This window comes from Dermochelys coriacea, chromosome 23 (genome assembly GCF_009764565.3).
Source record: "Dermochelys coriacea isolate rDerCor1 chromosome 23, rDerCor1.pri.v4, whole genome shotgun sequence".
Classification (NCBI taxonomy): Eukaryota; Metazoa; Chordata; order Testudines; family Dermochelyidae; genus Dermochelys; species Dermochelys coriacea.
The window spans coordinates 13,808,626-13,831,089 of NC_050090.1; the positions used below are offsets into that span (position 1 = coordinate 13,808,626).

The 22,464-nt window shown below is 60.7% G+C and overlaps 4 protein-coding genes across 4 annotated transcripts in view; 1 reads left to right on the top strand and 3 right to left on the bottom strand.

Annotated features, from left to right (window-relative positions):
• The window catches only part of LOC119847133 (immunoglobulin superfamily member 1-like), a 660,993-nt gene that overhangs the window by 546,610 nt on the left and 91,919 nt on the right, over positions 1-22,464 (bottom strand). The window lies entirely within an intron of this gene.
• LOC119847459 (leukocyte immunoglobulin-like receptor subfamily A member 6) overlaps positions 1-22,464 on the bottom strand; it is a 652,437-nt gene that overhangs the window by 546,610 nt on the left and 83,363 nt on the right. The window lies entirely within an intron of this gene.
• LOC119846912 (immunoglobulin superfamily member 1-like) overlaps positions 1-22,464 on the bottom strand; it is a 615,137-nt gene that overhangs the window by 517,673 nt on the left and 75,000 nt on the right. The gene's annotated exons all lie outside the window — the stretch shown is intronic.
• LMTK3 (lemur tyrosine kinase 3) lies at positions 4,407-21,987 on the top strand. Its single transcript, XM_038382047.2, has 15 exons — positions 4,407-5,104; positions 9,076-9,209; positions 9,457-9,607; positions 11,014-11,090; positions 11,564-11,682; positions 12,359-12,446; positions 13,036-13,184; positions 13,586-13,670; positions 13,847-13,968; positions 14,523-14,672; positions 15,724-18,092; positions 18,367-18,689; positions 19,269-19,383; positions 19,904-20,137; positions 20,445-21,987. Exons 1-15 carry the CDS (start codon positions 5,017-5,019, stop codon positions 20,459-20,461), a joined length of 4,221 nt encoding a protein of 1,406 aa, XP_038237975.1. The 5' UTR covers positions 4,407-5,016; the 3' UTR covers positions 20,462-21,987.

Genomic DNA, 22,464 nt, shown 5'->3' on the forward strand with positions numbered 1-22,464 from the left:
CCCCCCCCCCCGCCCTGCCCAGGGACAAGTGAGATGCAGACAGGCAGTAGCAGGTGGTATTTGTCTGTGTGCAGTCAGTGTGGGGGAGTGGCTGTGTGTGGGGGGGACGACGGGTGTTTGTGGCGGCTGTTTTCTTCATGCGCACTTAGGGTGAGGGGGGTGGGGTTTGTGCGTCTCCTACATGTGTGGGAATGTTTGTGGCTGTGTGTGGGGGCATCTCTCTGGCTGTGCACGCTCAGGTCTGCATGGGTGCATCTGTGTGTGTTTGTGTGTGTCTCTGGGTGTGTATTTGGGTTTTGTAGGTGCATGCATACATGCGTGTGTGTGTTTGGGGTTTGTGCATGTGTGCGTGAGTATGTGGGGTTGTGTGAGTGTGTATGTGTGTCTGTGTGTTTGGGGTTATGAGTCAGTGTGTCTGTGTGTTTGGCATGTATATTTGGGATTGTCTGTGCGTGTGAATGTGTCTGTGTGGGGTTGTGTCTGTGTGTTTGGGGTTGGATCTGTGTGTTTGGGGTTGTTTCTATATTTCTGTGTGTTTGGGGTTATATCTGTGTGTTTGGGCTTGTCTGTGTGTCTATGTTTGGGGTTGTGTGTGTGTATGGTTGGGGTTGTGTGTCTGTGTTTGGCGTTGTGTGTGTGTATGGTTGGGGTTGTGTGTGTCTGTATGGTTGGGGGTGTGTCTGTGGGGTTGGGGGTGTCTGCATGGTTGGGGTTGTGTATCTGTGTGGTTGGGGTTGTGTGTGTCTGTGTGCTTGGGGTTGTGTGTCTGTGTGATAGTGGGTGGGTGTGCCTGTGTGGTTGCGGGGGTGTCTATGTGGTTAGGGTTCTATGTATTTGTGTCTGTGTGGCTGGGATTGTGTGTTTGTGTGTGTGTGGTTGGGGGAAGGTGTCTATGTGGTTGGGGTTCTGTGTATTTGTGTCTGTGTGGCTGGAGTTGTGTGTGTGTTTGTGGTTAGGGGTTGTCTGTCTCTGTGGTTGGGGATGTGTGTGTCTAGACTGTGTGTGCGCGCAAGTTTCTCTGTCTGTGACAATGATGACATCACATGCCACTCAGCTCCCCCCCGCCCCCCGCCCGTGCCCCATCTAGAAACTGACTCAGCTCCCCGGGGTCTCTCAGCTCAGCGATCCCCTGACGGGGCTGAGCAGTGGGGCTGTGGGTTCTGTGCTACCCACGCAGTATCGCAGGGTGGGGGGCTGTGATAGGGGCCAGGGGGGCAAAGTGGGACCCCAGCAGAGGGGGTCTGTGGGGTGGAGGGGAGTGGGATCCCAGTGGAGGGACTGTGGGGTGGAGGGGGTCTGTGGGGTGGAGGGGAGTGGGATCCCAGTGGAGGGACTGTGGGGTGGAGGGGGAACCCAGCAGGAGAGGGGGCTGGGAGGGGAGGGAAGGAGGGATCACCGCAGGGTGGGGGGTTGTGGGATTGAGGGGGAACCCAGCATAGGGGTGCTGGATGCATGAGAGATGTTTGCTCACATTCGGTGCTGGTTCCCTGTGTGTGTGTGTATGCGTGCGTATGTGGGGGTGGTTTTCAACTGCACCCGACGCATCCTGCGCCCCCAACCAGGATGACTACTGGCCTGGAACTGCCTGGCTGTGGTGGGGGGTGTGTGGCTGTGGTGGGGGTGTGTGTGGCTGTGGTGGGGGTGTGTGAGTGTCTGATGCCATGATTCCTAGGTTCATAGATTCATGGCCAGCGGGGACCCTTGTGATCAGCTCGTTTGACCTCCTGTATGACCCCACCCAGGGCTCTGCCCTGAATTCATTCCCGGTTGACGAGAGCAGATCCCCAAAACCAGCCACCTCGGTTGAGTAATTGCCGGGGCAGGAGAATCCACCAGGCCCCTTGGTAACTTCCCCTCCCTCTTCAAAACCCGGCCCCAATTTGCCATCTGAATGCGTCTAGCTCCTACCTCCAGCCGTGGGATCAGGCTCCAACCATCCTCTGCCAGGCTGAGGGGCCTGTGATTAAATATTTGTTCCCCACATGAGACAAATCTTCTCCAGCCCCCTCGACGATTGATGGGGCCCTACCAAATTCATGGTCCATGTTGATCAATTTCACGGGTCATAGGATTTTAAAAATCGTAAATGACATGAGTTCAGGTATTCAACTCTGAACTGTTATGGTGGTGTAATTGTAGGGGTCCTGACCCAAAAGGGGGATCACAAGGTGATTGTAAAGGGGGTCACGGTACTGGCTACCCTTACTTCTGCGCTGTTGCTGACAGCAGCCCTGCCTTCAGAGCTGGGCCCTCAGCCAGCAGCTGCTGCTGTCCGGCCACCCAGTTCTGAAGGCAGCACAGAAGTAAGGGTGGCAATACCGCGACCCCCCCCACAATAACCTTGTGACCCCCCCATGACCCCCTTTTGTCTCAGGCCCCCCAGCTGGAGAAACGCTGGTCTCCCCCGTGAAATCGGTATAGCATAGGATAATATATAGATTTCACAGGGGAGACCAGATTTCACGGTCCGTGCCACGTTTTTCACGGTCGTGAATTTGGTAGGGCCCTATCGATTGAGCACCATCCTTCTTGGAGTCCAGCTGCGGTCGCACCAAGGCCAAACTCAGAGGTGAAATAAACTCTTCGAGATCCCCCTGTTTGTGCAGCCCCAGCTGGCCTTACCCCTTTGGGCCGTAGTGCCTGTGTGGTCAGCTGATTCTCCAACATGACCCCAGATCTTTTCCAGATGCCACATCCTGGCACCGAGCCCCCGCCCAGCCCAATAGCACGGGCCTTGGTTCCTTGCTCCTGAGTGGAGGACTTTGCATTTCAACAAAGCCCAGTGCATCTTTTTCGTGTGCCCCCAGCGATCCTGGTCGCTCTGTCTCAGTGGCCTGTCCTCGGCGGTATTTACCGCAGCCCCCATCAGTGGGTCGTTGGCGTTATCGGCACAGGGTGCTCTGTTTGCTTCTGGATCATTGATAATAAACATGTCCAAGAACCAAGCCTGGTGCTCCCACTCGAGGAGGGTGCCCTGTTTTCAGGGGCGTTCGGAGGCCTCTTGGTTAGCTAGTGTGACATACTAGGTGTGTGTTTGTGTTTTTAGACTTGGTGTGTGTGTGAAAGAGAGCGAGAGAGACTGTATGTCTGGGTATATGAAACTTCACGTTTGTGTGTGATTCAGTGAAAGGGAGAGAGAGACTGTGTGGGTATGTGAAACTGCGTGGGTGTGACGCTGTGTGGGGGGGCATTGTGAGTATGTGTGTGTGACACTCTGTGTGTGTATGAGACATCACATGGACATGTCTGCATGTGAGAGTGTCAGTGTGTGTATGAGCCGTGTGTGTGTCTGTGTGTATGTATGAGCCAAGTATGTGTAGCAGTTAGTGAGTGTATGAGGCATGTGTGTGTGACACTGTCAGGGTCTGTATGAACTCTGTGTGTGACACTGTTGGGATATGTACATGCTGTATGTATGTGTGTGTGTGACACTGTCAGTGTGTGTATGAGCTGGACGTGTCAGTGTGACAGTCAGTGTGTGTGCGCAAGCTGTGTGTGTGTGACACTGTGAGTGTGTGTGAGCCACATATGTGTGACAGTCAGTGTGTGTGCAAGCCATGTGTGTGTGACAGTCAGGATGTGTATGAGCTGTGTGTGTGCAAGCCATGTGTGTGTGACACTGTTAGTGAGTGTATGAGCCGTGTGTATGTGATACTGTCTGTGGGTGTGTGTGTGTGTATGACTGTCTGTGTGTATGTGAGCCATGTGTGTATTTGACACTGTCAGGGTGTGTGCAAGCCATGTGTATGTGACACTTTCAGAGTGTGTGTGAGCCGTGTGTGTGTGACAGTCAGGGTGTGTGTGAGCCGTGTGTGTATCTGACACTGTCAGGGTGTGTGCAAGCCATGTGTATGTGCACTGTCAGAGTGTGTGTGAGCCATTTGTGTGTGACAGTGTGCGAGCGAGCTGTGTGTGTGTGACAGGATGTGTGTGAGCCATGCATGTATCTGACACTGTCAGGGTGTGTGCAAGCCATGTATGTTTGTGTGTGTGTATGGCCCATTATGTATGTGACACTGCATGTGTTTGCACATGACACCTCCACCCAGCTCTCTCCCCACACTCTGGCTTGGGGAATCCTCCGGTGGCTCCCCTCAACATCCTGCACCCCCAAACTCCACCCTCTCCCCAAAATACTCCCCCCACACACACACCTTCCTTCCTCATCCCTCTCCCACAGTGCCCCACTGCTGCTGAGGCTGGTACCAGGGAGAAGGTAACCATGGAGACGCTCCCCCCTCCATCTCCTGCATCTCTCCGCCCTCTCCCCCTCCTCTCTCCTTTCTTTGGGCTTCTGGCCCTGACGGACAGCTCCTGGGCCCAATCAGCGAGCCCGGCGGTGGCGGGGGGGGGTCTGTCCGAAGGGGGTGGGTCTTGTCTCCATCAATTCCAGCAGCCCAGCTCCCCAGCCAGGCGGATGCCGAAATCAGCCAGCCTCCCATTGGATTTGATCCTCCTTTTCTTCTCCCCTTCCCCCCCTCATCCACTTCCCCGCCCCCCTCCCCATCCCTGGAAAAGGGGGGGAAACCCAGACGTCGGCCCGGATCTCCCCTCCCCTGCCCCAGTCTTCCTTTCCACCCTGCATCCCACCCTCCCCAATTCTTCCCCCACTCTATTGTTGGCATGGGCATAGCCCGTGTCTGATCCTTTCTATTGCTTGGCCCCCGCCAGCCCTCCGCTGGGCGGATTGGCCCCGTCCCTCCTTCCCCTGGGGGCCCTGAGGCAGAGGAAGGAAGGAAGATGCATCGGGATAAAAAGCAGGTAGCAGCCAAGGCCAGGCCGGCCCATCTTCCCAGAGATGCGAAACCGGGGTGCCCTCCAGCCCGGGTCCCCCTCGCCCCTTCGGATGTGTGAAAGCCACCGGGCGCGCCCCCCCTGTCCTGCGCACCTCCCTCATTTCAGGCAACGGGGCCCGCGCCTGGCTTCCCTCCCCCAGGTCCCCCCCGCTCCCTCCTCGGACCTAGGCCGTCTCCCCGCCGGTGGCCCCTGCCGATCGATGCCCGCCGAGCCCCGACAATGCTAAGGCAGGGGCCCGTCGTCCTGCTGGCCGCCTCTATGTCGTATTTCAACCCGGACAGAGCGTTAGCAGCGCCGCTGGAGAACGGTGAGCACCGGCCTGGACAGCCTCCCTGGCATCTGGGCACGCGGAGGGGACAGATCCCCTGGCAGATCCACCCCTCCGGTCCGTCCACCTCTTCAACCCTCCTCTGCTTCCTTCATCCCTTCCATCGCTGTAACCTGCTTACCATTCCTCCTCAATCCCTTCCTTGTTCGCTCTAACCTGCTTTCCATTCTTCCTTCATCCCTCCCTTCGCTCCCTCCCTCCGCCGTCCCCTTCCTTCACTCCCTCCGTCCACCGTCCCATTCCTCCTTCATCCCTCTGCCATCCGCTTCCTCATTCATCCCTTCCTTTGCTCCCTCCATCCGCTGTCCCATTCCTCCTTCATCCCTCTGCCATCTCTGTCCTCATTCATCCCTTCCTTCGCTCCCTCCATCCGCCATCCCTTTCCTCCTTCATCCCTCCACCATCCCATTCCTCCTCCATCTCTCCCTTCACTCCCATCCTCCACCATCCCCTTCCTCCTTCATGCCTTCCTTCACTCCCTCCCTCCGACGTCCCCTTCCTCCTTCATCCCTCCCTTTGCTACCTCCCTCTGCCATACCTTTTCTCCTTCATCCCTTCCTTCACTCCCGCCCTCCACCATCCCATTCCTCCTCCATCCCTTCCTTCACTCCCTCCCTCCGACGTCCCCTTCCTCCTTCATCCCTCCCTTTGCTACCTCCCTCTGCCATACCTTTTCTCCTTCATCCCTTCCTTCACTCCCGCTCTCCGCCATCCCCTTTCTCCTTCATCCCTTCCTTTACTCCCGCCCTCCGCCATCCCCTTCCTCCTCCATCCCTTCCTTTACTCCTTCCATCTGCCGTCCCCTTCCTCCTTCATCCCTTCCTTTGCTCGCTCCATCCACCATCCTATTCCTCCTTCATCCCTCCGCCATCCCATTCCTCCTCCACATCTCCCTTCGCTCCCTCCCTCCAACGTCTCCTTCCTCCTTCACCCCTCCGTCATCCCTTTCCTTCTTCATCCCTTCCTTCACTCCCTCCATCCGCCATCCCCTTCTTCCTTCATCCCTCCCTTCGCTACCTCCCTCCACCATCCCTTTTCTCCTTCATCCCTCCCTTTGCTACCTCCCTCCACCATCCCTTTTCTCCTTCATCCCTTCCTTCGCTCCCTAGCTCTGCCATCCCCTTCCTCCTCCATCCCTTCCTTTGCTCCCTCCAACCGCCATCCCCTTCCTCCTCCATCCCTTCCTTTGCTCCCTCCATCTGCCATCCCCTACTTCCTTCATCCCTTCCTTCGCTCCCTCCCTCCGATATCCCCTTCCTCCTCCATCCCTTCCTTTGCTCCATCCATCCACCGTCCCCTTCCTCCTCCATCCCTTCCTTTGCTCCCTCCATCTGCCATCCCCTTCCTCCTTCATCCCTTCCTTCACTCCCTCCATCCAACATCCCCTTCCTCCTACATCCCTCTGCCATCCCTTTCTTCCTTCATCCCTCCCTTCGCTGCCTCCCTCTGCCATTCCTTTTCTCCTTCATCCCTTCCTTCTCTCCCTCCATCCATCGTCACTTTCCTCCTTCATCCCTCCGCCGTCCCATTCCTCCTCCATTTCTCCCTTCGCTCCCTCCCTCTGATGTCCCCTTCCTCCTTCATCCCTCCCTTCACTACCTCCCTCCGCCATCCCTTTCCTCCTTCATCCCTTCCTTTGCTCACTCCCTCCATCCGCCGTCCCCTTTCTCCTCCGTCCCTTCCTTTGCTCACTCCCTCCCTCCACCATCCCCTCCCTCCTCCATCCCTTCCTTCGCTCCCTCCATCCGCCTTCCCCTTCCTCCTTCATCCCTCCCTTTGCTACCTCCCACTGCTATCCCTTTTCTCCTTCATCCCTTCCTTCACTCCCTCCCTCCGCCATCCCCTTCCTCCCTCATCCCTTCCTTCGCTCCCTCCCTCCGCCATCCATTTCCTCCTTCATCCCTCCGCTGTCACATTTCTCTTCCATCTCTCCCTCCCTTTGACGTTCCTTTCCTCCTCCATCCCTTCCTTCACTCCCTACCTCCGCCGTGCCCTTTCTCCTCCATCCCTTCCTTTGCTCATTCCCTCTGCCGTCCCTTCCCTCCTCCATCCCTTCCTTTGCTCACTCCCTCCCTCTGCCATCCCCTCCCTTCTCCATCCCTTCCTTCGCTCCCTCCATCCGTGGTCCTCTTCCTCCTCCATCCCTTCCTTCGCTCCCTCTATCCGTGGTCCTCTTCCTCCTCCATCCCTTCCTTCGCTCCCTACCTCCGCCGTGCCCTTTCTCCTCCATCCCTTCCTTTGCTCATTCCCTCTGCCGTCCCCTCCCTCCTCCATCCCTTCCTTCGCTCCCTCCATCCGCCTTCCCCTTCCTCCTTCATCCCTCTGCCATCCCCTTCCTCCTTCATCCCTCCCTTTGCTACCTCCCACTGCTATCCCTTTTCTCCTTCATCCCTTCCTTCACTCCCTCCCTCCGCCATCCCCTTCCTCCCTCATCCCTTCCATTGCTCCCTCCATGCACCATCCATTTCCTCCTTCATCCCTCCGCTGTCTCATTCCTCCTCCATCTCTCCCTTTGCTCCCTCCCTTTGACGTTCCTTTCCTCCTCCATCCCTTCCTTCGCTCCCTCCATCCGCGGTCCTCTTCCTCCTCCATCCCTTCCTTCGCTTCCTACCTCTGCTGTCCCCTTTCTCCTTCTTCCCTTCCTTCGTTCCCTCCCTTCACCATTCCCTTCCTCCTTCATCCCTTCCTTCGCTCCCTCCCTCCACCGTCCCATTCCTCCTTCATCCCTCTGCCGTCCCATTTCTTCTCCCTCCCTCCCTTCACTCCATCCCTCTGCCGTGCCCTTCCTCCTTCCTCTGCTCCCTCCCTGCCATGTCCCATTTCTCCTTCCTTAGTTCTGTTCCACCTGCTTTCCACCCCTCCATTGAGCACCACCTGTTTGTGCGCCCGTCCCCTCCGCCGACCCCACCCCATCACTCTGGGTGTCATTTGGGGGGCTGGGTCGGGTTGGGGGTTTTCCTCCCCCGCAGCTGGGTTGTAAGTTTCTCTTCTTAGGTGGCCAGGCCTGTCCCCTCCACAGAGCGGCTTAGTCAGTCCCAGGCTAGTGACGTGTTTGTGTGGCGGCAGGAGGGTGGGGATGGGGTGTTGGGAGTTGGGGCACTGGTGGGGGGGCGCTATGGATTTTGCGGGGAGGGGAGAGGTCCACATTTCAGGCGGCTGGGCCTGTTGGGCCACTGATCTGTGGCAACCTGGTATGACGGGAGTTTGTGGGACCTGGGCTTGGTTCCCAGCAAGTTGGTTGAGGGGGCGTGTCTGGGTCCAGTCCCTAGAGCAGGTGTTTGGGGGCAGTTTTGGGCCAGATTTCGGGAGGGGTAATTTGGGGTGCAAGAGCTGTTAGCCTGGTGCCCAGTGGGTGAGTTGCAGGCAGTGTCTTGGCTCGGTCACTAGTGGGGCAGTTGGGGGTCAAGGCCCAATTCCTAGTCAGTGATTTGGGGAGGGGTCTTGGCCCAGTTCCTGGTGGGTGAATTCAGAGGAGTCTGTCTGTCTGCGCTTCATACCCATCCATCCATCCCTCGCCTCCTCCCCAAATCCTGCATTTTCCATGAATTACCATTTCAATGGGGACTGGGCGTTATTTGCCCTGTAACGCCCAGAACTGGTCGCGGTTCCGATGGGGTTTTCCCCACAGAACTCAATCAAGACAGTCCCAGCAATGGGGGAGGGTCCGGACCACTGGGGCATGTTGTGAGGGGGGGAACATGAGTCTGGGCAGTGGTCTCCAAGAGCGGTGAGGGGGCCTGAATTAACGACCGTGTGGGAGCTATGCAGAAATGAGCTGTTATATCAATAGCTGAGCACAGGGGTATAACCAGTCCCCCGCCCTGCCCCAGAGGTGGCCGCTTCTCAGGGCCATGCAAGGGATCCCTGTATAACCAGCTCCCGTGCCCCGCCCCAGAGGGGCTGCATCTCAGCGCCGGGTGAGTTCTTACTCTCATTTCTCTCTCCCCTAGATGGTCTGTCCCAAGGCCGGTACCCTCTTGCACCACCATATGCCGTGGTCTTGATCTCCTGTTCGGGTCTCCTGGCCTTCATCTTCCTCCTGCTTACCTGTCTGTGCTGTAAACGGGGCGATGTCGGCTTCAAGGTGAGAGGTGGCTGGGGCTGGGGAGGAGCACAGCTGGGTGTCACAGGGCACGCTGGCCCTTTAAGGGAAAACCACACACCTGGAACACCCCTGTTCTGAGCCCAGGACCACCTGCCTTCCACCCCTGGGATTTGTGGTTCCCAGGCCATGTGCCTAGAGAGACATAGACCCTAGAACAGAGGAGGCAAGTGGAGAGAGACACGATACCCCAGCTCCTCATGCGTCCCTGTCTGCCTGCGCCCCGCAGGAGTTCGAGAACCCGGATGGGGAGGAGTATTCGGGGGAGTACACACCACCCGCCGAGGAGACCTCATCGTCCCAGTCCATCCCAGACGTCTACATTCTGCCGCTCTCTGAGGTCTCGCTCCCGGCTCCCAACCAGCAGATGCCCAAGACAGGTAGAGGACATGCTTGTCTCCCAGCTGGGTGTGATACATGCCTGGACTGTGTGGATGGGGTGGATTGGAAAACCAGAATCTTGGCTATCCAGTGGGAATGGGCTATGTTAGCTTGGTTCTAGGCTAGTCAATGGAGACTGGCTGGCTCTAGTTCTTGGTTAGTCAATGAGAAAGGGAGAGTTCTGGTTCTAGACTAGTCTATGGAGGCAGGGAGGCTCTGGTTCTATGCTAGTCAGTGGGATTGGTGGTACTGGTTCTAAGCTAATCCATGGGGAGACATTGGTTCTACACTACTCAACTGGGATGTGGTTACTCTCATTTTAGGTAGTTGACGAGGATGAGAAAGCTCTGGTTCTAGGCTAATCAACATGGAAGAGGTTATTCTGGTCAGTGGAGATGGACTGACTCCGTTTCCAGACTAGCCAATGGGGATTGAATGGCTCTGGAAATAAGGTTCTAAGCTACCCAGTGAGTGTTGAGACTCTATGTGTAGACCCACCAGGATTTAGAACAGCCACTAATTATTTATTAGGTCAAAACTAGACCTGACAAAGGGGCTGAAATGGCTGCAGCCTTGAACTAGCATCTGGGACACAATGGCATTAGATGCCACATTCTGGATCAGCAGATAGGGCAAAAGACCACAGACCATGTTCTAGACTACCCAATGAGGATGCAGAGATTCTGGTAACCACATTCTACATTAGCCAGTGAAGATTCAGTGCCTGGAGGCTGGAATCTAGAGTAGCCAGTGTAAATGCAGCAAATCAAGAAAGCAGGTTCTAGACCAACCAATGAGGCAGCAGTGACACTATAAAGCAGACTCTAGACTAACCAAATGTGGAAGTAATGACACTGGAAAAGAGGGTCTAGACTAACAATGTTCTAGTTTTGGAAATCTCTTTATAGACAAGTAATGTTCTAGACTAACTAGTGTGGACAAAGCAACTCTGGACATCATGTTCTAGATTAGTCTATGACACTAGGGGTTTATTAGAGAAAATATTCTCAGGTGCAATGACTCTCACAACCCGATTCTAGACCAGCGAGGTTCTAGGCGAGTGAGTGCAGATGAAGCAACTCTGGAAAGCAAGTTCTAGACTAGCAATCGAGGTGTCCGCTCCAGTTGAAGCCACGTTCTAGATGACCCAATGGGGATGCAGTGACTCTGGGAACATGGTTCTAGATTAGCCAGTGATTCTGGAAGCCATGTTGCGGACAAGCCGATGACCCAGCCTTCTGGGGGCCTCTGAAGGAGGATTGCGACCCCCTGGTCCTAACCTCTTTCCTGCTGGGAGGAGGGATCGGATGAAGGTGGGTAGAGGGCCGTCCCGGGAGCTCCCTTCTCCTCGGTGGAGGGGCTGGCAGGGTTCAGCCTGTCCTCACCCTCCTGTGTCCCCTTCCAGACCTAGTGAAGCATCTGGGCTTGAGCCGGCAGCACCTCAGCTACCTGCAGGAGATCGGGAATGGCTGGTTTGGGAAGGTGAGTGCATCTCCCCTGCCACTTTGCTATCTGCTCTCCCCCCCACTGCCGCCTCCACAGGTGTCACATCCAGGGAGTGCCAGCTCCCACCTGTCCCCAGGACGGGGACTGGCTGGCTCAAGGGGGCAGGAAATGGGGCACGGGGCCTCTAGGGGGTGCCGGCTCCCACCCATCCCCAGGGCAGGGACTGGCTGGCTTGGGGTGGGAGTGGGGAATGGGGCTCAGGGCCTTTCCCCTCTAGTGACGGGGAGCTGTTCCCATCTGACACTCCATTTTGTTGCCCCTGTGTGAAACGAGTTTGCAGGGTCTCAGCAGCCCCCGCACCAGAGAGGCCGAGAGCTGGACGGGCCTCAGAGACTGCACTCTGATCTGCCCCCCTTTTGGGGGCCCCCAGCATAGGCGGAGGCATGCGGGAGGGATGGGGCCCATTGGGGTGCAGACCCTGTGGTATGACTGTCAGATCTGTCTCCTAGGTGATCCTGGGGGAGATCTTCTCAGACTTCACCCCAGCCCAGGTGGTGGTGAAGGAGCTCCGGGTCAGCGCCGGACCCCTGGAGCAGAGGAAGTTCCTGTCGGAGGCTCAGCCCTATCGGTAATTAGAGGATGGGGGATCCCCAGAAGTGGCTGCATCTCAGCGCTCACGCCCCACCCCAGAAGCAGTCACATCTCAGCACCCTTAGAGCTCAAAGATAAGAAGAGGAAACCTGTATCATGCAGTGGTGTGAAAGCAGCCCATGGTGATCCTGCTTCAACCCAGACTTACTGAGATTGGGGGCAGGGCTTGCCACACGCGTGTTTAAAGCCACAGCGTCGAGATAAAAGCCCCACCGCTCAAAATCACACACACCCCCAACGCCTCCTTCCCCAGCCCCTCAGTATGGGAGGATCTGGGAAGGGTTTGGAGGATCTAGTCACTGGGATCGTCCCCCACCCCTCTCCACTGAGGATCCCACAGCGTCTTCCAGCCCTTTGGGAAACTTTCTGCCCCCTGTGGAAAGGGCAGGAGCTTCCCCCCCCCCCACACACACACACACACTTTGTGGAGGGGGAAATCGAGGCACATGGGGGAGGGGCTTGCCCAGACCAAGTCATTGTCAGAGCTGCCAAGAGAACCCAGGAGTCCTGGCTCCCAGCCCCCTCCCCACTCTAACCACCAGACTCCCCTCCCCTCCCAGAGCCAGGATAGAACCCAGGCATCCGGGTGCCGCTGTTGCCATGGGGAATGACAGTGCTCTCGCTCTCTCTCTCTGTCCCGCCCTGCTTTGAAGAAGCCTTCAGCACCCGAACATCCTGCAGTGTCTGGCGCTGTGCACGGAGACCATCCCCTTCCTGCTCATCATGGAGTTCTGCCAGCTGGTGAGCGCGGGCGGGGGCTGCGTGGGGATGGGGGGGGCATGCGCAGCGCTGCCCCCTCGTGGCTGGGCTCAGAACAGCCCTGTGTGTGTGTCTGTGTGTGTGTGTGTCCTGATGGCTGGGCTCAGAACGGCTTTGTGTGTGTGTGTGTGTGTGTGTGTGTCCCACTGCTCCCGGTGGCTAGGCTCAGAACAGCCCTGTGTGTGTGTGTGTGTGTGTGTGTGTGTGTGTGTGTGTGTCCCGCTGCCCCCGGTGGCTGGGCTCAGAACAGCCCTGTGTGTGTGTGTGTGTGTGTGTGTGTGTGTGTGTCCCACTGCTCCCGGTGGCTGGGATCAGAACTCCCCGCTGTAGGTGTCCGTGTCCGAGAAGGGGAGTGCGCCCTCTCCTGGGGGCAGTGCGCACTGCCGACCTGTGTGTCGTAGCCCCATGCTGCCGGAAGCTGGGTGGGGAATCCCCACTCTATCAGCTGCTGTGGGCTCCGAGGTTGCTCCTGGTTGCTGGAGGGGTACGGTGGCCCCCGCGGGGTCCCCGGTGCCCTCATCTGTGCCCCGGCCTGCCTGACCTCCCCCCCATCCCTCCCCTGTTGCCCCAGGGCGACTTGAAGCGCTACCTGCGAGCCCAGCGCCAGGCCGACGGGCTGACCCCCGACATGCTGACCCGTGACCTCGGCACCCTGCAGCGCATGGCCTATGAGCTCACCCTGGGGCTGCTGCACCTGCACAAAAACAACTACATCCACAGGTGAGCACCCGGACGCCGGGGTTCTCTCCCGGCTGCAGGAGGGGAGGGGATTCAGGGGGTTAAAGCCAGGAGGGAGGGCTGGGGGCTAGGACTCCTGGGTTCTATTCCACCTCTGGAAGGGGTGGGGGGTCTAGTGGTTAGAGCAGGGAGGACTGGGGGCCAGGACTCCTGGGTTCTATCCCACCTCCGGGAGGGGTGGGGGGTCTAGTGGTTAGAGCAGGGAGGACTGGGGGCCAGGACTCCTGGGTTCTATCCCACCTCCAGGAGGGGAGGGGGATGGAGGGATTCGAGTGGGGGTGTCTGGGAGGCTGCGCGCTCCCCAGGGCAGGTGTGACACGGGTGGGGTGTCCCCAGGGGAAGCTGCCAGCTGCTGACTGGGGTCTCCCCACGTTTCCCCACAGCGACCTGGCCCTGCGGAACTGCCTGCTGACCTCCGACCTCACCGTCCGTGTTGGGGACTATGGCCTCTCGCACAACAACTACAAGGTGAGAGCCCTGGGGTGGGGCAGGGCCTGGCTGGCTCAGTGGGGCGGGGAATGGGGCCCGGGGCCTTTCCCCTCTAGGGGGCGCCTGCTCCCACCCGGCCCCAGGGCGGGGCCTGGCTGGCTCAGGGGACTCGGGGGGGTTCCTGCCCGGTGCTGACCCCTCTCCCCCATGTGCAGGAGGATTATTATATCACCCCCGACCGGTTGTGGATCCCCCTGCGCTGGGCGGCGCCAGAGCTGCTGGACGAAGTTCACGGGACGCTTGTGGTGGTGGATCAGAGCAAGGAGAGCAACGTCTGGTGAGTCCCGCACTGTGTCCCGGTGCCCTCTGCCCCCTGCCAAGCCCCCGGGTAGCCGGGGCCGCCCCCTACCAGCCTGAGGGGCAAAGGGTCAGTAAGGGGGAAGCTTTGGCGGGACCACTGGCTCAGAGCTACCTGTTCTACATGACTGTTAACCAGCCCCCGCGCCCCACCCCAGTGGGGCCGCATCCCAGCACCAGGCAAGGGGTCCCTATATAACCAGTCCCCACACCCCACCCCATGGGGGCTGCATCTCAGTGCGGGGTGAGGGGTTCCCATATACCCCCACCTATGCCCCACCCCAGAGGGGCCGCATCTGAGCACTGGGTGAGGAGTCCCCGTTTAACCAGCCCATGTGCCCACTTCAGAGGGGCTGCGTCCCAGTGCTGGGTTCCCGTATACCCAGGCCCCGCACTCCACCCCAGAGGGGCCACATCCAAGCGCCGCACGAGGCGTCCCCGTATACCAAGCCTCCGCGCCTCACCCCAGAGCAACTGCATCTCAGCACCGGGCGAGGGGTCCCTGCACTCACCCCGTAACCCTGCTCTGCCCAGGTCCCTGGGGGTGACAATGTGGGAGCTGTTTGAATTCGGCAGCCAGCCCTACCGGCACTTGTCGGACGAGGAGGTTCTCGCCTTCGTCATCAAAGAGCAGCAGATGAAGCTGGCCAAGCCGCGCTTGAAGCTGCCCTACTCCGACTACTGGTGAGCGCTGGGTCCCTGCCCCACAGCCGCCCCAGCTCCCCCGCAGGTCCCAGCAAGCGGCTCTTCCATCGCTGACAGCTGCGGGTGGTTCCTGGCTGGGCTGTTGCTGGGCCCCATCACTGCTTCATTTCGCGGTTCGTCTTATCCTGCTTTGCTCTGTGTCTCCGGCTGTTGTTTTCTGACTGTTCTTCTTTCTCTCTGACCGTTGTTTTCCAACTGGTCCTCTGCCTCCCTCTCTCTAGCTGTGTTTTTCTGACTGTTCTTCCGTTTCTGACTGTTTTTCTGTCTCTACAGATTTTACTTTCCACTTTTCTGTTTGTTTGTTTTTTCTGGCTGTTCTTCTGTCTCTGGCTGTTCCCCCCCCCCCTTGCTCTTTCTGACTTCTGTTTCTCCACCTGATGCTTCTGACTGTTCTCTGTCTCTTTGGCTGTTATTTTCAGCTTGTTCTCTCTTTGGCTGTTTTCTGACTGTTTTTTCTGTCTCTCTTGATTTTTTCTGTCTTCTGTTACCAACTGGTCTTCTGTCTCTACAGCTGTTATTTGCTTACTGTTCTTCTGCCTCTCTTCCAGCTGTTCTCTTCTCTGGCTGTTATTTCCTGACTGTTTTCTCTCTCTCCAACAGTTCTTCTGTCTCTCTCTGACAGGCTGTTTTTCCCCCTGACAGTTCTTCTGTTTCTACCTGTTCGTCTGTCTCTCTCTGAGTTTTTTCTGGCTGTTCTGCTTCTTTTTGACAGTTCTTCTGTATCTTTGGCTGTCACTTTCTGACTCCTCTGTCTGTTTTCCAATTGTTCTGTCTCTTTCTGGCAGTTGTTTTCAGACTGTTCTTTCACCTCTCTCCAGCTGTTTCTCTGTCTCTCTGGCTGTTCTTTTCTGCCGATCCTTCTGTGTCTCTCTGGCTGTTCTTCGGTCTCTACAGCTGGCTTATTCCTGACTCTTGTCTCTCTCTCCCTCTGGTGGTTCTTCCACCTCTCCAGCTGTTTGTTTTCCGACTGTTATTCTCTGACTGTTCAATCCCTCCCTGCCCTGACTGCCCCCTCTCCCTCCCCGTGCAGGTACGAGGTGATGCAGTCATGCTGGCTGCCGGCGCCACAGCGTCCCACGCTGGAGGAGCTGCACCTGCAGCTGACCTACCTGCTGACGGAGCGCTGCCACGTGCAGGCGGAGGAGAGTTTCGAGTGGCGCTGGAATGCCCTGAAGCCTAAGCGCTCGCCGGCCACCTCCCCCCCAAGCCGGCGCCGCTCGGAGGAGATCTCGGCCTACCCGCTGCTGGATGGCTTCCAGGGGGCCGACCTGGACGATGTCCTGACTGTCACCGAGAGCAGCCGGGGGCTAAACTTCGAGTACATGTGGGAGAAGGCCCGGCTGGGGCGCTGGAAGGCCGGGGCTGCCCCCTCCAGCAACGGCGGCCTGGCCGTGCCCGGCGCCAACCCCTTCTACGAGGTGCCCACGCGGCAGAGCCTGGAGACGCCCAGCGTGGTCCCGGTGATTAGCGCCCGCAGCCCCTCGGTCAGCAGCGAGTACTACATCCGGCTGGAGGAGCACGGGGACGGGGAAGGGCCCGAGGGCACTGTCTGCACCCCCAGCCCTGTCTACGAGCGCCAGTACGGGGTGCCCGGCTCCCCGCCAGAGCCCCTCTTCCCTTCCGACTGGGACCCCATCGAAGCAGGCCGGGGCAGCCCCCCGCCACCAGCCCGCCGCCACCTCCCCCACCTCCTGCCGGAGGGGCCAGCCAGCTGGGCCCCTGGTGCCACCAACCCCTTCATCTCGGTGTCCCGGGAGCCGGTGCGGCGTGGCGCCAACCCCTTCCGGGCCGAGACCCAGGAGACCTCGCTGACGGAGCCGGCGCCGGGTGGCGTCTTCCTGGGGGAGTCGCTGCTGCACGTGTACCGGGAGCTGCAGGAGCAGCAGCACGGCTGGGACTGCGAGGGGCTGGAGGAGCGGGGGGCCGGGGAGACGCTGGCGGGGGACCCCTCGGAGTTCCGCCCCTCGCCCCCCTGGGACCAGGAGCCCTCGCTGATGGAGGAGCAGAGCTCAGCCGGCAGCACGGACGGGGAGGACGCCAGCAGCGGTGGGGGCGGGCGCCGCAACCCCCTGCTCTGCCCGCTCTGCAGCCGGGGCGGGCGCTGCCGCTGCGCCCCGGGCCGGGGGGAGGTCGTGAGCGGCTGGAGCAACCACGCCCCCCTCCCCCGGCCCCACCGCGACAGCTACGGCACCGAGGATGACTCCTCCCTCAAGGTGGAGCGGGGCTCCCTGGCCGACTGCCCCATCCTGCTGGGAGAGGGGCCCCCCGGGGCCGGAGAGGGCGGGGCCGGGCCGCTCGCCCCGCCCCCGCCCTCGGCGTTCTACGACCCGCTGATGGGCACGGCCGTGGTGAGCTACGAACTCCAGGACTACCCCAAGCGGGGGGCGGCCGGGCGGCCGCCGGGCTCGCCCTTCCCCGGCCTGACGGCCGCCGGTTGCAGCGTCATCGTGCCGGTGGAGATCCCGCCCCTGGCCACGCTGGCGGAGAGCGCCGACGAGGAGACCATCGCCATCGTGCCCGAGGCTGCGGACGGCTTCGCGGACGGCCCCCAGATCGGCCTGGCCCCGGCGGGCCGGCGGAAGGGCCCGCTGGACTCCGGGGACTCGCTGGACCTCCCCTCCAACGCCAGCTCCTCTGAGGGCTGCAGCCCGGCCTCCCACTTCTCCTCGCCGGGCCAGAAGTTCCCCGACAGTGGCTACGAGACAGAGAGCACCTTCTCCCCGGAGCTCCTCGTCCGGGAGGCTGAGGGGCGGACCGAGGAGGAAGAGGACGGGGAGCCACCCGGCCAAGCGGACGACCCTCAGCTGCCCCCCACACCCCTCTCGGAGTCCACCAGCGACCTGACACTGTCGGAGGAGACGCCGGGGATGGAGGAGGAGGTGGACATGGGGCAGGGGCTGGCCTATTTTTCCGACAGCGAGGTGGAGGGGGCTCAGGGGGAGGAGGAGGTGCTGGCAGTGGGGCAGGGCGGGGGGCAGCTGGCCAAGACAGAGGCCGGCTTCGTGGTGCAGGTGTGCAAGGAGCAGCTGCTGGTGTCGCTGCGGGAGAACATCACCCGCAACCTGCTCTGCAGCTACCGGGACCCAAGGCCCCCGGCATCCGGGTCCCCAGCTGCCAAGGAGGAGGCCGTGGTCCGGCTCTGGGCCCTGGAGCCCGAGGGGGCCCGGGGCACTGAAGACGAGGAGGAAGGGGGCAGCGGAGAGGCGGCAGGTGGGCCACCCCAGGAAGAGGAGGAGGGGATGGAGAGCAAGGAAGGGCAGCTGGACGGCCATGGGGCGCCGGAGCTGAGCGGGGAGGCCCCTGTCCCCAGCCCCGGGGGGGCCGACCCGGCGTCTGAGCAGCCGCAGCCCCACTCGGACTTCAGCACGGCTGGGAGCCCAGGCAGCGAGGACATCAAAGGTGGGGAGATGCCAGGGGCGCCATCGGAGGGAGGGGGCAGGGACCGTCTGGGGGAGGGATGGGGGCCATCTGGGGGAAGGAGAGGGACTGTCCAGGAGGAGGGTTACCCTTTGCGGGACAGAGGAAGGGAGGTGTGGGGGAATGGATGGAGGGAGGATGGGGGTGTGGGGCAGCAGGGTTGGTAGCAGGGATGGATGTGGGGGGAGGCGACCCTGACCTCTCCACCCTGACCTTTGCCCCCCATTCTCTCCTCCTGCCCCATCCCCGCCTGCAGCCAAGGTCTCGCGCCTGTCGCTGGCGCTGCCCCCGCTGAGCCTGCAGCCCTTCGCCGGCCCAGGGGGGCGGAAGGGCTGCGGGGAGCTGGCGCCGGAGGAGGAGGGGGCCAGGCAGGGGGCGCCGGGGCCGGGCGAGGAGGAGGAGGACGAGGAGGTGCCGGGCGCTGGGGGCGTCCCCATCGTGGTCAGCGACTCGGACGACGGGCGCAACCTGCGCGGGCTGCTCAAGTCCCCGCGCTCGGCCGAGGAGGCTGCCGAGCTGGACCGGAAACGCAAGATGGTGTCCTTCTTCGACGACGTCACCGTCTACCTCTTCGACCAGGTGAGGGCAGGGCCTGGGCGATGTGGGCGGGGCCTGGGCGATGTGGGCGGGGCCCCGGGGGACTGGAAACGCAAGATGGTGTCCTTCTTCGACGACGTCACCGTCTACCTCTTCGACCAGGTGAGGGCGGGGCCTGGGCGATGTGGGCGGGGCCTGGGCGATGTGGGCGGGGCCCCGGGGGACTGGAAACGCAAGATGGTGTCCTTCTTCGACGACGTCACCGTCTACCTCTTCGACCAGGTGAGGGCGGGGCCTGGGCGATGTGGGCGGGGCCTGGGCGATGTGGGCGGGGCCCTGGGGGACTGGAAACGCAAGATGGTGTCCTTCTTCGACGACGTCACCGTCTACCTCTTCGACCAGGTGAGGGCGGGGCCTGGGGAATGTGGGCGGGGCCTGGGCGATGTGGGCGGGGCCCGGGGAAGGAGGGCGGGGCCTGGAGAGCAGCAGGTGGAGTCTGGTGTAGGAAGGGGGGGACAAGGAATAGGGAGGAGCCATGGGTGTGGGGGTGATGGGAAGGGGCGGGGCCAGGCTGGGAGTGGGCGGGGCCTATGGATTAATTCTCCCCCCGTCTGCTCCTAGGAGACGCCCACCAACGAGCTGAGCTCACAGAGCGGCCCGGAGGGGGAGGGCGGCACCACCCAGGGTCCCACGGGGCAGCCTGCCCTCGAGGCCTTCCCGCCCGCCGACGGATTCAGTGAGCCCCGCACCATGGGGGTGGGAGTGGCTCCCGGGGGCTGGGCGGGGTTAAGCCATCCCAATTATTTCATGGGCTCATTTGTGTATTTTAAAATGCTCATTTGCATACAGCCATAAACAGCAGCTGCCGGTCGACAGCCCCTTGCCAGGGTGCCCCGAGGCGGGGGGCAGGGGAGGAAGCTGAGCCAGGGGGAGGTGGGTGCTCAAGGGGGCTCAGGAGGAGATGGGGGGGCTAGACACAGGCCACATATCCCCATGGGGAAGGGGGCCTTGGCTGTGCTGACCAATGGGGGAAGGGGGTCTTGGCTGCACTGACCAATGGGGAAATGGGCGTTGGCCATGCTAACCAATTGGGGAGGAGACATCAGCCATGCTGACCAATGAGGGGAGGGGAGGTCAGCTGTGCTGACCAATGGGAAAAGGGGCGTCGGCCCCAGTGGGGATCCCTCCCTGGGGAGGGGCCATTGGCAGTGGGGTGGGGCCGGCCATGCCCCCTCTCACCCTCCCCATGCCCCCAGGTGGCAGCTTTGAATGGGACGACGATTTCCCGCTGATGGCCCAGAACCCATCTTTCGTCTCCATGGTGACGGACCCCAGCTCGGGGGCCCTCCCGACGCCGCCCCCCGTGCTGCTCCCAGCCAAGGGGGCAGAGCCCAGCCTGATGGATGCCCTGCGCTTCTCCCGCTTCACCGTCTCCCCCGCCCTCGAGCCCCACCTGGCCCCCCGCGAGGCCGAGCTGGCGCCCACTGCCAGTGAGTGAGATGGGAGACCGGGGTGATGGGCCTGTGGGGCTCATCCAGGGGCAGAGAGAGGGCGGGATACTGGGGTGATGGGCTCAGCCCGTGGGGATGATCCAGCAGGGCAGGGAGGAGCAGGATACCGGAGTAGATGGGCCTGTGGGGCTCATCTGGAGGTAGGGGGGGACAGGACACCGGGGTAAATGGGCTCATGGGGCTGATCCGGGGACAGGGAAGGGGCAGGGTATTAGGGTGATGGATGTGTGGGGCTGATCCAGGTCTTTTTGGTCTGTCCTTCTGCTCCTCTCTCCTTCTCTTCCAGACCCCATTGAAAACTGAGGTGGGGACCCACCCCCCAGCAATCAGGGACTCTACGGGGCAGCGCCAGGCCATCGCCCCCCCTGCACCCTCACCCCCTAGCCTGGCTGGGAGATGCATGCGCCAGGTGTGTTCTGGGGGACACAGAGACCCCTTGGCGCCCGGATGGGGGGGCACGGCCAGCATTTTGGGGATCCCTCCCCCCATGAGTGCCCCCGCAAGAACTCGCTTCTCTGGACAATTTTTTTACAGTGACTCAGACGATGGGGGGCAAGCAGGGGGGCAGCCAGGCTGCTGAATGTACCCGCCCCACCGTGCCCCTCTCTGCCCACTTCTCCCCACATGGGAGTTTGCTGTCAAAACTCTGTCTTGTGCCAAATCCAACCTCGAGGGGCAGCAAGCTACATATCGGGGTGGGGGGCTCAGACTGCCCCCCAGAGTGGGGTGGGGCCTGGAATTGGTCCCCCTACCAGTTTGTTTAACTCTTTGTATCTCAAGAAAAGGGGGGAAATGCCCAATGGAAGGCTCCCCCCAACCAGCCCTGCTCCCCTGCTGTGAAATGTAGGTCCCAAAGCTGCCACGCGCTTCCCCCTCTTGGCACCAGACGCCACCTGATGGACGGACAGATGGACAAGGGGGGGCATCATTATACAGACACCTTCGTGCCCCCCCAGGATATGCACTGACAATGGAGCACTCCTCCCCCCTCCCCCCCAGCTGGAGATCAGCTGGGGCCCCAGGGTTCAGCGGGAAGGGGGAATGACGGGGTGGGGGAGATGGTTTGTCTTAAAAGGTCTGACGCTCACTGGTTTGTACTGGGGGCAGAGTGGAGACCCTGGGCTGGTGCAGGCAGCTGCTGGGTTATTACCAGCATTGGAGGGGGGGCACCACTGGTTTATACTGGAAGCCTGATGGAGTCAGTGGGGGTTACAGAGCCTGTTGGGGGGGGTCACTGGGTGTATTTTCTAGTTCCTGGGGCCCACCCCCTGCCTTTTGCCCATTGGGGTGCATGGGGATAGGCTTAGGGAATGGGACATGGGGCCTTTCTCCTCTAGGGGGTGCCAGCTCTCATCTGGCTCCAGGATGGGGGGGACTGGCTGCCTCAGGGGGGCAGGGAATGGGACATGGGGCCTGTCCCTTCTAGGGGGCCCGTCTACCTGGTATCCTGCCCCCTCCCTCCCAGATCAGACCCACAGGTCCCTCTACCCTGGTGTCCTGCCCCCCTGGATCAGACTCACGGGTCCCTCCCCCTCGCCTAGCCCTATCTAGCCTGTGTCAGAAGTGGGGCTGGGCCTGAATTTCACCGGCACCCTCCAGCACGCGTATCTGGATCAGTTTGTCATTAAGGGGGGGAATCCACCTGTCCCCCCTGCAAGAACCGAGCCCCCACCACCACTACCACCCGCCAGGCAGCTGCCACACAAGGCCGGGTCTGTAAATACGGGGAGACCTTCGGCCTGCTCCCAATTTGCCAAAATGAACAAAGAGATTAAAAAAGAGGGAATATTAAACCCCAAGTGTCTTCTACCCACGAGCGAGCGAGTCATGAGGGGAGGCTGGACCCATGGATGGCGGTGGGGTTGGGGGGGAGGGGGGAAGGAGGCTGTGGGGTGATAGATGGAGGGGTCAAGTGCTGCATTGTACGGGATAGCAGGATGGAGCGGTAGGTGGGGGGAAGGATGGATGGGGAGAGGTACAGGGGGGGATGGCTGGAGGAATGCACGGCGGGGGGGGGCGATGGCTGGACAAACGATGCGGGTAGAGAAGACGAGACGGGCCGGCCATGAGTCGTTTCCCGTGTGGGGCAGTTCTCCCAGCCACTGGGGGGCAGTACTGCCCCTCCCCCCCAGTTCAGCGAGGCCTTGGGGAGGGATTTAAATTAAACTTTATTAATGTTGGGGTCAGAGGCAGCGTTGTCCAAGCTACAGCAAGGCTTGCCCCACCATCGTCCCCCCCACCTCACTCCAGCGCAGGGCCCGGCCCCTCCAGCAGGGGGTACCAAGGACACACACACACACAGCGAA